Source organism: Podarcis gaigeae (assembly GCF_964106915.1).
Source record: "Podarcis gaigeae genome assembly, chromosome: 4".
NCBI classification, from domain to species: Eukaryota; Metazoa; Chordata; class Lepidosauria; order Squamata; family Lacertidae; genus Podarcis; species Podarcis gaigeae.
This window is the reverse complement of record NC_139677.1, coordinates 68,711,670-68,725,601: the sequence shown is the minus strand read 5'-3', so window position 1 is coordinate 68,725,601 and position 13,932 is coordinate 68,711,670. Positions and strand designations below refer to the sequence as shown.

Genomic DNA, 13,932 nt, shown 5'->3' with positions numbered 1-13,932 from the left:
TTTTGTACTAGAATTCAAAATGTAATGCTTGAATCTGCTCTGAATGTAGTCTGTATTCTTAAGTATTTATTTTAAAAGCTTCATTTTAATATGACATGTATGAAGTACTTATCAATTACAGTATATTGCGTATAATAAAACCTTTATAAAATCGGTAGGGGGCAGAATAGTAAATACGTATAATTTTCTTGACCTGACAATGTCCAGTGACTTTTCTTGCATACTTAGGCCAACATTTATTTTCCTGTTTTAAGGCCTGTTTAACTTTTAACTTTCAGCTACACATTTCAAATACGTTACTGGCTTTTCATATAATTACAACAAAACGTGTTTTCTTTATATAGTTTTCTAATATGTAAATTGGCAACATGGTTTAATTTAATCTTCCCCACACATACTTTTCATTCTTGTCTCACACTAGTGATAGGTTTGCACTTTATGTAACAAACTGTATATATGGTAATAGTCTTTTTACTTTTCTATTCTGAGTAAAAATAAATTAGCTTTTTAAATAAATTAAATTAGCATTTGTGAAATGTGGTAATTTGACAACTATGGAGAGCTAAAGCTGCTGGCAGCAAAAAAAGTTCTTCTGCAGATAATAGCTCTTTCGTTTCTGAATAACTATGACTCCAGTGTTAAACCACATTCAGAGTAGACTCAGTTGTAATCAATTGACTTAAGCTCCTTAATAATAAGTCTTTAGTTTTGTGTTTTTAGTAGTCAGTGTCATGTTACTGTATTCTGGCATAATTGTGGGGGGAAATATATTTATGAGATGACCACAAGAATCTCATGCCCACAAATGGACGGATCCCTTTTATGGTCTAATTGTTGCAATGCTTACATAAACAGATGTTATGCTCAGGGTCAAAGAACCACATACCTATTTCTATGTGTCCAATACAACTTTCAGCTTGTGTTGTATGCTCTATGGCAAAACATTTGTGAACAGAGAGAACTTTTGAAAATAACTTTTTAAAAAATAAAATGGCTTAGTAGATGGTATTGTGATTCAACCAGAAAAAAATCTATTGAGGGTGATGAAGCCTTTGGACATGCCTAAAATAGATCTTTTGGTTCTAGCCTGTGGCATGATAGCAGCTTATACATGCCCTCTACACCAGGAAACTGGAACTGGCCACAAGGAAGGGACAAACAATTTTTTCCCTGTATAATGTACGAAATAGCCTTTCCCCCCATTTTTATTTTTTACCTTTTTGACCCTAGTCTTCGGATAAAATTAATAAACCTGTATTGCTAACACTTGTTTAACAGACACAGAAAAGCTGTGCTGCAAGAATAATTCCCTTTTTGGAATAACAAATGTTCAAAGTTGGTTGAAGCATGCTATGCATTTGCACCAATTTTTGTTTTTTTTAATCATATATATTGAAGAAACTTATTATGTTTTGAAAGTATAAACCAAGACCTTGGTTACAGATGCACATCTCCCAAAATATCATAGAACTGTTATGTTTATACAAATGACATGGAAGAAAACGTGTAACATACAAAAATAGCTATATCCTTTACTGCATTCTTAAAGATTTTACACATACAATGTTTTTGTAACAACCTTTCCCCCTTTTAACCTGTTTCAGTGCAGCTCTTTTAGCTGAACAATCTATTTCCCTGTTCTTCAAATAGTATTTTGTCAAATACCACAGTCACAAATTATTTCAAACTCTTTGTTCTTAGAAAAGCCAGACAACAGAGGAATGTGAACTCACTGCAGATTTGCTGAGCACATTCTGGATTACATTGTCCTAGCACTTATTACACTGGGCTTGCAGTTTTCCTTCATCTAAACTGCTGAATAAAATTGCTAGGAGCATACAGTCACTTCCCAAGGAAGTGAATCGAATGTGGAGGCGAGTGCTGTGTGGCACATGGTTGCACCTGTTGTCACAAGCACCTGTTTGACTAGTTCCTGTGACCTGTGACTGGTAACAGAACTCCATCCTGCTACACCCAGCACTACCTTGTTCCCTTTTTTGAGAAACTCTTCACTATTATAGCAAAGTCCTCCACTAGATCTTAAAAAGCAATGGCAGGGGATGAGGGTCAGAAAGTCTGCCTGTTCCCTTGTAAGTCACCCCTTTTGTTCCTTAGATCCCCTGCCAAATTTGCAGCATTCAGGGCATGTGAAAAAGAGAATGTTGAATCAAACTGTAGCTTTGCCTGATAGTGCAACACACACACCCCCAGCAGGGTCACCTATGTTCATTACATACTGGATTAGGGCTATAGCAAAGAACATTTAACTGCCTGTATCCCCCCCCCCCCCCCCCGCAAAAAAAACAACCTATTAACAGCAGGGGCAGCACCAGCAGCATATTGCTCTGCACGGATGCTTCTTTCGATACCTTGCCGCCAGCCTGAATTTCTCTGTTGTCGTCTGAACATAGTCCTGAGTTTTGACAACTTCCATTTCGATGCTGTCGATCATTTCGCCTTGTTCTTCCACCAAAAGTGAGATTTGGACAAAGAGGCCCTTCAAGTCTCTCACCTGGTTCTCCAGATTGACCAGTTCTTTGTGTCTCTGTTCAATCTCAGATAGCTGAGCTTTTGTGATATTGACCTCGGTGAGCAAGTTTTCGTTGAAGATTTCCCATTTTCCTTGCTGAACCATGTCGTTCACTTCTTCCTCGGAGACTTCTTTTCCAGCCACTTCAAGCTGCCGCACAATAAAAGCTTTGCATTTTTCTTGCTTGGCTGTTATGGCGGCGTTATACAGAAACATGATATTTTGGAAGCGACGGAACAGGACCGCCCGCTGAGCACTCAGAACCCTTATAATGGCAGATGATGAACCATGTTCTTTCTCTGCTTTCTTCAGTGTTTTTGACAAGTCTTCCAAGCACTTGCTAATGTGTTCTGCTTGAACCTTTATCCCTTTTGTGATGCTGCACTCCTTTTTAAGTACGCTGAATCTCCTCATGGAAGCCACTAGGCTTTTTTGCTGCTGGCTGAACTTTTGGACGTCTGCTGCCAAATTGTTAATATCATTGTGAAGTTGCTGGATTTCATTCAGGTACCTTTCAGTTATGGGCTCCTTTTCAAAAATGACAGCTGTTTGTTCAAGTTCTTTTTCCTCTGCCACAACACTAGGAGAAAGACTGTTTTCTTCTATTAATTGCAGTTCCTTTGCTCGCAATTTAAGCTCTTGAAGGCGGTCTTTCATCTTCTGTAGAGTTTTCTGCGGTTCTGTTCTTTTTAAAACCAGACAGTTGTGTAAACCTAAGGATTAAAAACCACTTTAGTAAGCTGTTGTTTACCCACAGAACTATTACAAGGATGGCAGAAAACCTTTAACGGAGAGGGAGAGGGAGTCAGAAAAATGCAGCAGCATAAGCTACCATAAATAGGTTGCACAGAAAGCAAAATTTATTTTTTCCCTTAGACATGCTCTTTGAAATACTTGGTCCACCTCAAGATTCTTTGAAATGTGCAGGAAATACACATAATTGTTGACTGTCTAATACTGGTCCAATATTGTACTACATCTTATTATTATTATTTTTTGGTGTGATGGGCAGAAGGAAAACTCAAGTGGTTTGCAGGCTGACAATATCTTGAAAATTACACATGTAAACATTTTTTTTAAATCCTAATCATGAATTGGAGACTTGCATGATCTTTCACTTCTTACCTTCTCTCTCCAGAGCTAACCATGGTGCAGCCTAAACTTCGCAGAGCTAACTGCTTGGTGTAGTGAAACATTGTACGAAAGTAAAGAATAACCATGTCTGGTTAGAATGTACTCTTCTGTGTTTATTAATAAATACAACTGTATTTATTAAAGGAATGAAATAGGTAAGATTGTGCAAGAAATCTGCTAATCATGACTACAAAGTCAGAAACATTACTTCTGCACTTTGGAAAGAACTAAATCTGTGACATTAAAAACAAATACAAAAAGCTTGTTTCTTTTTTGGCATGGAAGCAGTCCAGTTATTTTGTACTTCCCAAGAAGAGATACAGCTGTTGCTTCTAAAACCTGAAATGCTTGGTAAACTTAAAGAGTCATTACTTTAGTTTGGAGATGGTGGATTATTTATATCAAGGATGGGGGGCTTTTTTTCAACCTGGGAGCCACATTTTCCAGGGAATGCATGAGAGGGTTGGGTGGGATGACAGGCAAAAGTGAGTGGGATGATGGCTTGAGATTCTTACCTTTTTGTACATTAGGCTTTGTTGCATCCACGCAACAAACACACACACAGGAGCCTACATACTTCACTTTATCCAGGCAAACACAATTCATGGAAGCATTCTAGTCAGGCAAAAGCAACTGAGGGCATGGAGCAGGGCTGGTGAGAAGGGGTCTGGTCTACAAAGGTCCCAAGGGCCTGATAGCACATGCTGGGGTCCATATTTGTCCCCTGGGCCTGAGATTCCCCACCTCTGCCTTACATAATTTAAATATGTATATCCTCTTTCCACCCAATGGTGCCCAAGGTTGCAAACAATAAATAAGATAAAACAACCATATGAAGTATAAAACAGCAGATAAAACAGGCAGATAAAAATACAGGTCTTTAAAAAATAATAATAAAAACCCAGCCCATTATATTGGAAATTTGGATATTGTAGGGATTTTTTTCATTACACATCTGTAAACTGTGTCTTGAAAGATACACATGCATGCACACACCACTCCCAATTTGAATAACTTCTTTTTAAGAAAAGAATGGCTCAGCCAGTTCAAAGGATCAGTCATTGCCAATGACATTACCAGAATGTGAGTAGGATTATATATAAAAACTTGTTATTCACAAATGCTTTATTCTGTACTGGACTGAGGGAAGTAATATCAATGTCTCTTTACTCTTTGGTTTCTACTCTCTGAAGATTAAATAGCTTGTTGATTGCTGACTAAGGATCCAATCCCTTGGGGGAAATCTTCTATTCATGTTTTTGACATTTGCAAATGGACTGTTCCCAGTAGAGTGTGCCCTAACATGCAGTCCCATGGCCCTTTGATAAAAGTGTTCATCTCACAGGATTATGCTCCAAATTCCAGCTCTTGCGATGCTTGTTTTTCATTGAAGGGTGGAGAGATGGGTGGGAAAGAAGGAGAAGGTTTATGGCCTTGGAGAGAAAGAAGCAAAAGTCTTGGTAGGCTTCAGTTTGACTGACCTTTTGGTGCATTGCCTTCATGTTAAGGCTATGCTTGCTGGTTTGGTTCACTGATTTTTCTGTTGTTTACCATGTTTTTGTATGCTGCTGTATAATCTATGGTGTCCCTTTATTGTAACTATATCCTGTACCCATATGCTGTGGACTTAACTGTGAAAACTGGATAAGAATTGAGTGGCAAGAGCTGTAGGCTTTGAGCTGTACTCAGTGGGATTTTTCATACATTGGTTCACTCGACATTGCTGCCTGAATACAAACTTCATTTTTATATGAAGCAGGAGGTTTAATACTCAAAAACCACTTACTATGTTGCTTGGCCGATCACAAAGGACATCTAAAGTAAATGCATTTGCAGTTCTGGTGTCAAGACTTTGCACTCAGTTTGGCTAACACACACTGTGTAATGAGTGCTGAAACAGTTTCCAGTTGTCTCAGTTGGCAATTGTAAACAGTGGAACTTTCCTAAAGTGCTTGGCTCAGGAATAGTTCCCAGATCAATTAATGATTTGGTTAGAATGCAATACATATTTTAATTTAATAAACTGGGTTTGGCAGCAGTTCTTATCTGACGCCATACAGACTGCCTTTAAGGAAGGTGGTGAGTAAGTATCAGCAATATGGTACCTTGTTGTAAGCATATTAATGAAACCATTTAAGCATCTGAAAATTATATAGCTGGGGTTTATGGCCTGAGATCTGTATTTGCTTGTCATATGATTCTGTGGGAAACACCTAATTCATTGATACAACTGCTGAGTATGTCCTATTAGTCCCTTTTCAAATGTGTTTTTCTCCCTCCTTAATACTGAGGTATAATTTTCTGTGCCTCCTTGTATCATTCTCCTAAAGTGCAATCTCCAATCCCATTTCCTTAGAATACCATGAGTGTTCTGGAACTTAATAGGCAAACATATTTCAGGACCAGTTGTTGGAAACTTGCAGTCTACAAGAAAAATAAGCTTTGCTCTGATAATACATTGCAAAACGCTGTGACTTCTAGAGCAGAAAATTTTATGATGACTTTCTTCAGTAATGTTACAAAACTGCTTGGTACAATTTAGCATATTCTTTTTTCTTCTTAAATCAGTTTGGTGCATGTAAAAATGAACTGATGTACTAAATTGAGACTTCAGGGTACCAACCTGAAAATATCTCTTAGCGCAGTCTAACACATCCCTGGCCAACATTAATTTAGTATGTCTAACCACTTAGTAATTAAGTGGCAGAACGATAGTCTCTATTTTGTCACCTACGGAAAACACTAACTTGGATTGCATTAAACTGAATTAATGTAAAACTGTAATTCTTGAAGCCTTGTTATTACAGTTAAAAATAAAACCTTTAAAAGTTGGCTGTTGCTCATATGCTTTTTAAGAGGCTCAGTACTCCATTGCTACATCTCTCTAGCTGTGAAACACAAGTCTACACAACAAAGAATAGAAAATGGCTGTAATAGACTTTGCACTAGCCTCTTTTGCTTCCAGGAACAATGCAAAACTGCTTTTAACTCAATATGATTGCCCTGGTTTTAACTTAAAAAGCCTTGTGCAGTTTGGGATCAGAGTATCTGCCTCTGTATGAATTTGCCTGAGTGTTAAGATCTTCCTCAAGACACTATTCTGTTGGTGCTCCCATTTCCAAGGGTGAAGTGACTAGCAGCTGGGATAGCTTTCTTTAAATTTTTTAATAGTGTTATCTCATTCTGGGTGCACTCTTTCTAAAGGCCATCCTTTTCTTTAGGCATCCGGACAAACTATTATTATTATTATTATTATTATTATTATTATTATTTTAATGACAATTACCCCCCCCTCTGTTACTTGCTGTTTGGCATTTTATCATTCTGCTGCTGTTGCTTTCTAAAAAGTATGCAACATTTTGAGATGTTAGGCTAGTATTTGAATTCATCCCACTGGTGCAAGGACTTCTGCTGGCTCAGTAGAACTTCCTCATCATCTCCTCTCCTCTCAGGCCCCCCATTTGCTCCTGAGGCTTGGGGGAACCCCTAGAACAGATTTGCTGGCGCACAGGGTGAGGAAAGGAAATGGAAGTTCTTTTGCACCAGCAAAAGTCCTTATGCAGCAACTTCATTGGCCACAACTTTATATTTGCTGCTTGCTTTATCATTCTATTGTAGGCTGCTGGGATATAAGAAACTTTAATTTAAATATAAAATGTTTGAAATTGTAAATATATCCCCTCCTACCACTTTGTTGCAGTACTGCACGCACGCGCGTGCCCTCTCTCTCTCTCTCTCTCTCTCTCTGTGTGTGTGTAAAATGCCTTGTGAAGATTCTACATTGCTTTTTCTATGACAGAAGTTTGCATTCCCCTTGCCTCAATCTTTTAAAGTCTCAAATAAGGAATAGAATATCTTCATTTTTCAAGAATAGCATTGCCCTTCTATTAAGGATTGTTGGTGTTTGACCTGGGTCAACACATGTATCGTTTTTACAACAGCTTTATTATATAACGAAGTATTGGATGAGAGTTGATTATTCCAGAGGTGAGAACCAAATGATACAGGGTGGAGATCACAAAATGAATACTCCCAGAGAAAGGCAGTGTGATTCAGAAATGAGGAGGAGGAAAAGCACTTCGTAATAAGAAACAGCTCATAATGAAACCAGAGCTCCAGTTGCCAATCGGCAGCAACAAACTTGAAAAAACCAGCACCATAAATGTATGCCTTACTTGGAAAGAGCCATAAATAAATTGAGTTAATGTTCTTGGTGACTGGAGAAATCAATTGTATTTGTAACTGCAACTGTACTGTTTGTTGAATAATGTTATGAACAGTTTCATATGGGCTGTGCCAATACTCTTGGAGGTAGGAATTGTTCTCTGCAAGAGTTTTGGTTGTCATTGCAAGACAGATTTTGTGTTGCGAGTTTTGCAGGGCAGGCATGATTTGTTCCCTTGTTGACACTTTCCCTGGTAAACAGGGAGTCTTGAACAGCTGCTTAACAAAATGTCTACTTCTGTATTGGTGAAATACTCTAAGGACTTGGATACCCTGCAGTTGAGCTAGTCATTGAAATCTTTACAGTGGTTATTGCACATTTAATCAGGCTAAGAGATACAAAATCTGTTGATAACTTAATTTAATGTTTCCTTTGAGTGTTTGCAGTGTTAACATTGCAGCATTTGTCTAGAACAGCCTTTTCCAAACTGTAGGAGAATAACAAGAATGGCAGAAAAATATTTCCGAAAGGTGGGTCCCCAGTGTATCAAATGCTGCAGGTGTTTTAGAGCTGCAATCTTCAACCTTTTTAGACTTGGGATCCATTGTTATCCCCAAGAAGGCTTTCCAGAGCTAACTTTTTAATGTTTTAATGTATATTTCTATGGTGGTAATGTTACAGTTGAGACCCACTTTAGGTCATGCTGTGACTCACCATCTGAAGACCAGCATTCTGCAATATGAAGTGACTTTGGGCAACCTGGCAGTGAAGGCTCTTGCCAGCATGCCCTGATAGAATACTCTCTGGTTTTAGGGGAGTTGTTGACGGACAAGTTGGTGTACAAGGCAGTTTCTGAATGCAGAAAATATGAAAAGCCGCTATCTAAATTCAGAGTACAGAAACAGAATATTTTTAAATCACTTGTAAAGCCAGACTTTATAGGAAATTTCTAATGTATCAATGAAAGTGCCATCTGAGGCATTACATTGTGCTAACCCTGCAGCTTGCAGCAGGCAAGTTTAGCTGAACTTTTTAAAAAATCATGTTTTAACCTTTTATAATAATACCCCAGCTTTTTGAGGATTAAGGAAATCCTGGAGTAAAGTTTCATTACATCTGTTATCTGTGAGCATGACCTTTGACTGCAAGCGTTTCCACATACAGTACTCATATTTTTTTTCATAATTGTAAGATGATGTCATTTCTGTCAAATGTACACATACACTCCCTTTCCCATGATTCCTAAAATAAAAGTGCTGAAGTTCTCCAACTGTAATAAAGTCCCCCGAGGCTCTTACAACCTTTTTCTGTTTCCTTGATTCCACACCATATTCAAGTAGGTATATTAAGCATACAAGTAAATAAAACAAGAATCCTTCACGCAGTGTTTAGCTTTGTATTCTTAACTTTACAACCACCCACCTCCCAGAATATTGCTTTAAGTATATATTTTGCTGTGGACTTCCTCAGTTTTAAAATGGGGAATTTGTGCAAAGAATGGTTTTATTGACTTGGAAAATTAAAAATGAACTCTCATCTTTTAAGCTGCTGCTGGCATGCTTCCAAATGAAACGAGTTTGGGTGCATAAAACACGTCTAGCAGATTAGTATTCATGTACCTAAGTAATAAAGCTCTACAAACATATCTATTGGAAATGTTTTCAAACTTTGCAGAGGGCAGACGTCTCCTGTATTCTTAACACATCTTAACATTGGGGGCTTTTAAATTACTCAGTGTTCTACTTTGTATTATTTGATGTAAAATAAAACCAAACTACTTACCTTTTCTTAAAATCCTGAGTTGCCGGAAGCCTCTTTAGGATCTGGTGCTTCAAGATGCTTTGCAATATCCTTGTGAGGGTAAAGAACAGAGCAAGAGTGTGATTTCCATTAAAACAGTTTCTGCTTACTTAATCCTCCTAGACCTTAATGATCATTGGGAAAGTGCATCTTAGAAAGCTGTGGAGTATGAGAGCCTTCACTAGTTAAGTTGTACAACAGAGCAAATTGCTTACTTTACGCTTGGGGAATCTGGTTCTGCCTGTTGGAAACCCAGCCTTGCTTTCAGGGCGGGCCATTCTATTCTAATGAGGCAGCACCAGGAAGTGCCCTTGCCTGCCTTCCTCCTTACTGGACTTGCTGGTTTACATTGCAAATGCCTGTTGCTTAATATGATTCTACTCCTAAAAATAAATCCCCTGAACACTTGGCATGCAAATAATAGGAATTTTTAGACTCTGCATATCAGTGCCAGGGATCACAGATGATATAGAGGGGAGGAAATGCTGGGGTCCTCAGAGGCCAACAAGCATGCACAAAGTGCTATCGTGTGAATGTACAGAGTGACTGATCCCTCCCCACTCCATGCCATCCTTTCACATGAGATGCTGTGTGTGTGTGTGTGTGTGTGTGAGAGAGAGAGAGAGAGAGAGAGAGAGAGAGAGAGAGAGAGCGCACGTAGCGAGATAGAGCGCCAGCCCTTAGGAATAGCTATCATGCAGGCATGAAACACCATACAGAGCTTTTGGTTCTGGCCACTGAAGATACACAAGTTTGAACTCTACTTAAAAATTCTTTGAATTTGTTCATTCCTTTTGTTGGAACAATTTACAACAAAACGATAAGCTTGACATTCACCTGCTTCAAAAAAAATAGAAGTGTATACTGTGTGTTTTAAGAGTAGTTAATACAATATTATGATTTTCCTTTTCTGATAATTAACTATTATGTGCAACCTATTTCTCTGACGAGTAATTATTGTAAATGGGCAATATCGGAGACTGTTACTGCCTTCTATTGCACACATAAATTGAGATTTTCTCCTGCTATTGCTTGTTGTCTTGTACTTTTACTAATGTAAACAGCGCTGTTGCATCTTCTCACTTGGTGGCTTTCTTTTTCTTAGGTTAGCAAATAAGCAAGATAAAGAAGGCGCCTTGGCAGAAGCAGATGTAATTGAGTGTTTATCTCTCGAAAAGCTTGTCAACGAGCACAAATGTCTCTGTCAGATTGTAAGTGCATTTTAATAAGATTAATTGTAGGTTCATTTTAATAAGATTGATTAACTTCCCTAAACCTGATGTGTGAGCAGAACTTTGAAACTAGAATTGTGTAATCCCATTGTTCCCATCCACTTTACAACCAGCCATTTTCTCTTCTTCTGTGCTCCTGAGCTCTGGTTGTGATTGCTGCACCAGTTTTAATACAAGACAGGTAGACTTGCTTCAGCGGCTTAATATCCAGGCTGTAAGGAAATTAAGGCCAAACCCACCCTAGCCTTTGCCACCACTCAAATGCTTTAGGCTACTGTTCCACTGTAGTGTCCATCATTGCACTGAATTTAACTTCTGCTCTTGAGCTTTATTAACTTATTTATTTAACAAATGTTGCTAATAAAAGGTGGTGACGGGGTGTGGTGGGGGATCAGTAACCTTTAGAGTAACCGAGTGAAATAGTTTAAGCAATGGCAAATCTTCCCAACATGTCCTTCACGATAAGTTTTATTCCTGGGTTCTGGTATTTGTTGGAACATTTCTATCTGTGGATCTGTGCAATATGCTGGTATGCACTTACGCCAAACACATGGGAGTGGGGCTAATAAGCTCAGCCCCACAACCGTCCTCACACGCCCCTTGAATGCGTGGTGGTGTCATCCTTTCTCCCATTTTATTCTTTGACATGGCAGATTCACTTAAGATGACAGCACTTTAAATTCCATTAACATTATGCCACATGTGTACTGCTTTCGAAGAACCCTAGTGAAAAAAATTTCCAGTGTCTAAATCCTCATTTAAATTACTCTTGTACCAAATTGCCAAAGTGATCATTTCCCTCATATTTTGGGAATATATATGAGGGCAGCTTCTGGGAAAGCCATTTTTGGAGTGTGTAGGCAAACCTGCACCTGCATCTCTCTGGATTGCAGCCTTTACAGTTCAGTACTGAGATGAATCAAAATGTGTATGAGTTCCAACTGACAAGCACCTGTATAATTGCCAGTGAATTAGGATCTCTTCGTCCACGTTGATAGTAATTTAACAATATAATGCTGCTGATTTTTCTCTTGCATATAGGAACCTTGTTCAGCGATCATGGGCTATGGAAAGAAAATTGACAAATCTATAAAGAAAGGTTTACTCTGGCTGTTACATATTATAGCCAAAGATTTTGATGCCTTACATGAACGAATCCAGAAAGACACCATAGAGCAAAAAGCAGCTGAAGAACAAGAGAAAAGAGAGCGGGCAGAACGAGTGAGGAAGATACGGGAAGAAAGGTATGTTTGTTTTGCTTTATTAGAAGGGACTGTGAAAGAACACTATTAAGTTTCTTTAAAATATATATTTAGTTATTTAAAGAATGTCATTTGTTTAGTTTGAAGTAGCATAATAACTTTCATTTATTTATTTTGAAGTAACGTAACAACTTGAAATAACATAATGTTTATTTACTTAAAAATATTTATTTTGAAATAAATATAATAGCAACCCCAAAGGGAAATAAAAATACTTTACCAAGATATGTAAGTAGTTACATAAAACATTTTTTCTACTGCCTTTCATCATACCAAATGTCAGTGTTGTGTTCAGCATGAAACAACATCGTATCTCAGACAAGTGTAACGTGCTCACCCTTGTTTACTGATGTCTTTATGGGTGCCCTGGAGGGGAACAGTCAATGAATCTTCCATGACAATGTTAAAGTTACTAATTAACTGAACTAGAAAAGTACATGTGTTGGAGATTGCTAAATCATCGAATCATAGAGTTGGAAGGGACCAAGGGTCATCTAGTCCACCCCCCTGCAATGCAGGAATTTCAGCTAAAGCATCCATGACAGATGGCCATCCAACCTCTGCTTAAAAGCCTCCAAGGAAGGAGAGTCCACCGCCTCTCGTGGGAGTCTTGTTTCACTGCCAAACAGCTCTTACTGTCAGAAAGTTTTTCTGAATGTTTAGTTGGAATCTCTTTTCTTGTAAATTGAAGCCATTGGTTTGTGTCCTACCCTCCAGAGCTGTTATTTGTCGCTTTCCAAGTGTATTGGTAATCACGTGGTAAGGTAAAGGGACCCCTGACCATTAGGTCCAGTCATGACCGACTCTGTGGTTGCAGCGCTCAACTCACTTTATTGGCCGAGGGAGCCGGTGTACAGCTTCAGGCTCATGCGGCCAGCATGACTAAGCTGCTTCTGGAGAACCAGAGCAGCGCATGGAAATGCCGTTTACCTTCCCGCCGGAGCAGTACCTATTTATCTACTTGCACTCTGACGTGCTTTTGAACTGCTAGGTTGGCAGGAGCAGGGACCAAGCAATGGGAGCTCACCCTGCTGCAGGGATTCGAACCACCGACCTTCTGATCAGCAAGTCCTAGGCTCAGTGGTTTAACCCACAGCGCCACCCGCGTCCCAATCATGTGGTAGAAGTTGTCAACTACTTCGTCAGAGCCTGGAGCATCATTAGAGTGAGGCTGTTACAGTGATGCCTGCTGTGGTAGTGCCTGCTGTTCCTTGCAAAATCTTAGGGTTAGATTCAGGCTCTTACATGCTGTTATTATGATGTGCACAGCATTCTGTAGTAAAACAACCATGAGTGATTTTATTGACGGAACACATGAGGTTTTTGTTTACTTTTTTAAAAAAACAATCTGTGTTCATAATTCCTTAACATGCCAATCTTTCCCACTGATTTGTGTTTTATTCAGCACAGGGTGTACTGTACACACATTAAATGACCATTCTAAAGTACAGCACTCCAGTATCATTTAATCAGTCCAGGTAATAAATGTATTTAAATGTATTGTGCTTCAGTGCAGTTTCTAAACTTTCAAAAGCAGCAGAGAAACATTGTGTTTACACACTGAGCATACAGAGTCCATGTTCTCAAGCATCAGCCTTGCTTGCTCTAATGACCAGGCATGGTCATTACATTGAGGCTGCAACATTAACTCTACTTACCTTGGAATAAGCACCATTCAATTTAGTGGTAGTTGCTTTTGAGTAGATATGATTAGGTTTGCCCTGTAAGCTTGTTTTTGGTAGACGTTGTAGATGATGTAAGATTGCACAGTATCAAGTTATTTCTATGACTGCATGCATTTGGGAGCAC

At 38.7% G+C, this 13,932-nt stretch overlaps 2 protein-coding genes across 9 annotated transcripts in view; one reads left to right on the top strand and one right to left on the bottom strand.

Moving 5' to 3' along the window:
• ARL13B (ARF like GTPase 13B) overlaps positions 1 to 13,932 on the top strand; it is a 40,955-nt gene that overhangs the window by 15,142 nt on the left and 11,881 nt on the right. For all 8 annotated transcript variants that reach the window (XM_083736991.1, XM_083736990.1, XM_083736988.1 and 5 more), the window contains exons 5-6: positions 10,735 to 10,840; positions 11,903 to 12,105. In XM_083736991.1, the coding sequence (XP_083593117.1) occupies positions 10,735 to 10,840; positions 11,903 to 12,105 (309 nt within the window). The remainder of the gene's footprint in view (positions 1 to 10,734; positions 10,841 to 11,902; positions 12,106 to 13,932) is intronic.
• On the bottom strand, positions 1,358 to 9,868 carry STX19 (syntaxin 19). Its single transcript, XM_083734861.1, has 2 exons — positions 9,612 to 9,868; positions 1,358 to 3,243 (listed from the first exon to the last, which is right to left on the bottom strand). The coding sequence occupies exon 2, from the start codon at positions 3,185 to 3,187 to the stop codon at positions 2,312 to 2,314; it is 876 nt and encodes a 291-aa protein (XP_083590987.1). The 5' UTR covers positions 3,188 to 3,243; positions 9,612 to 9,868; the 3' UTR covers positions 1,358 to 2,311.

Excerpts from the sequence above, each read along its gene's own strand:
- STX19 (XM_083734861.1), bottom strand. The coding sequence starts at position 3,187 with ATGAAAGACCGCCTTCAAGAGCTTAAATTGCGAGCAAAGGAACTGCAA.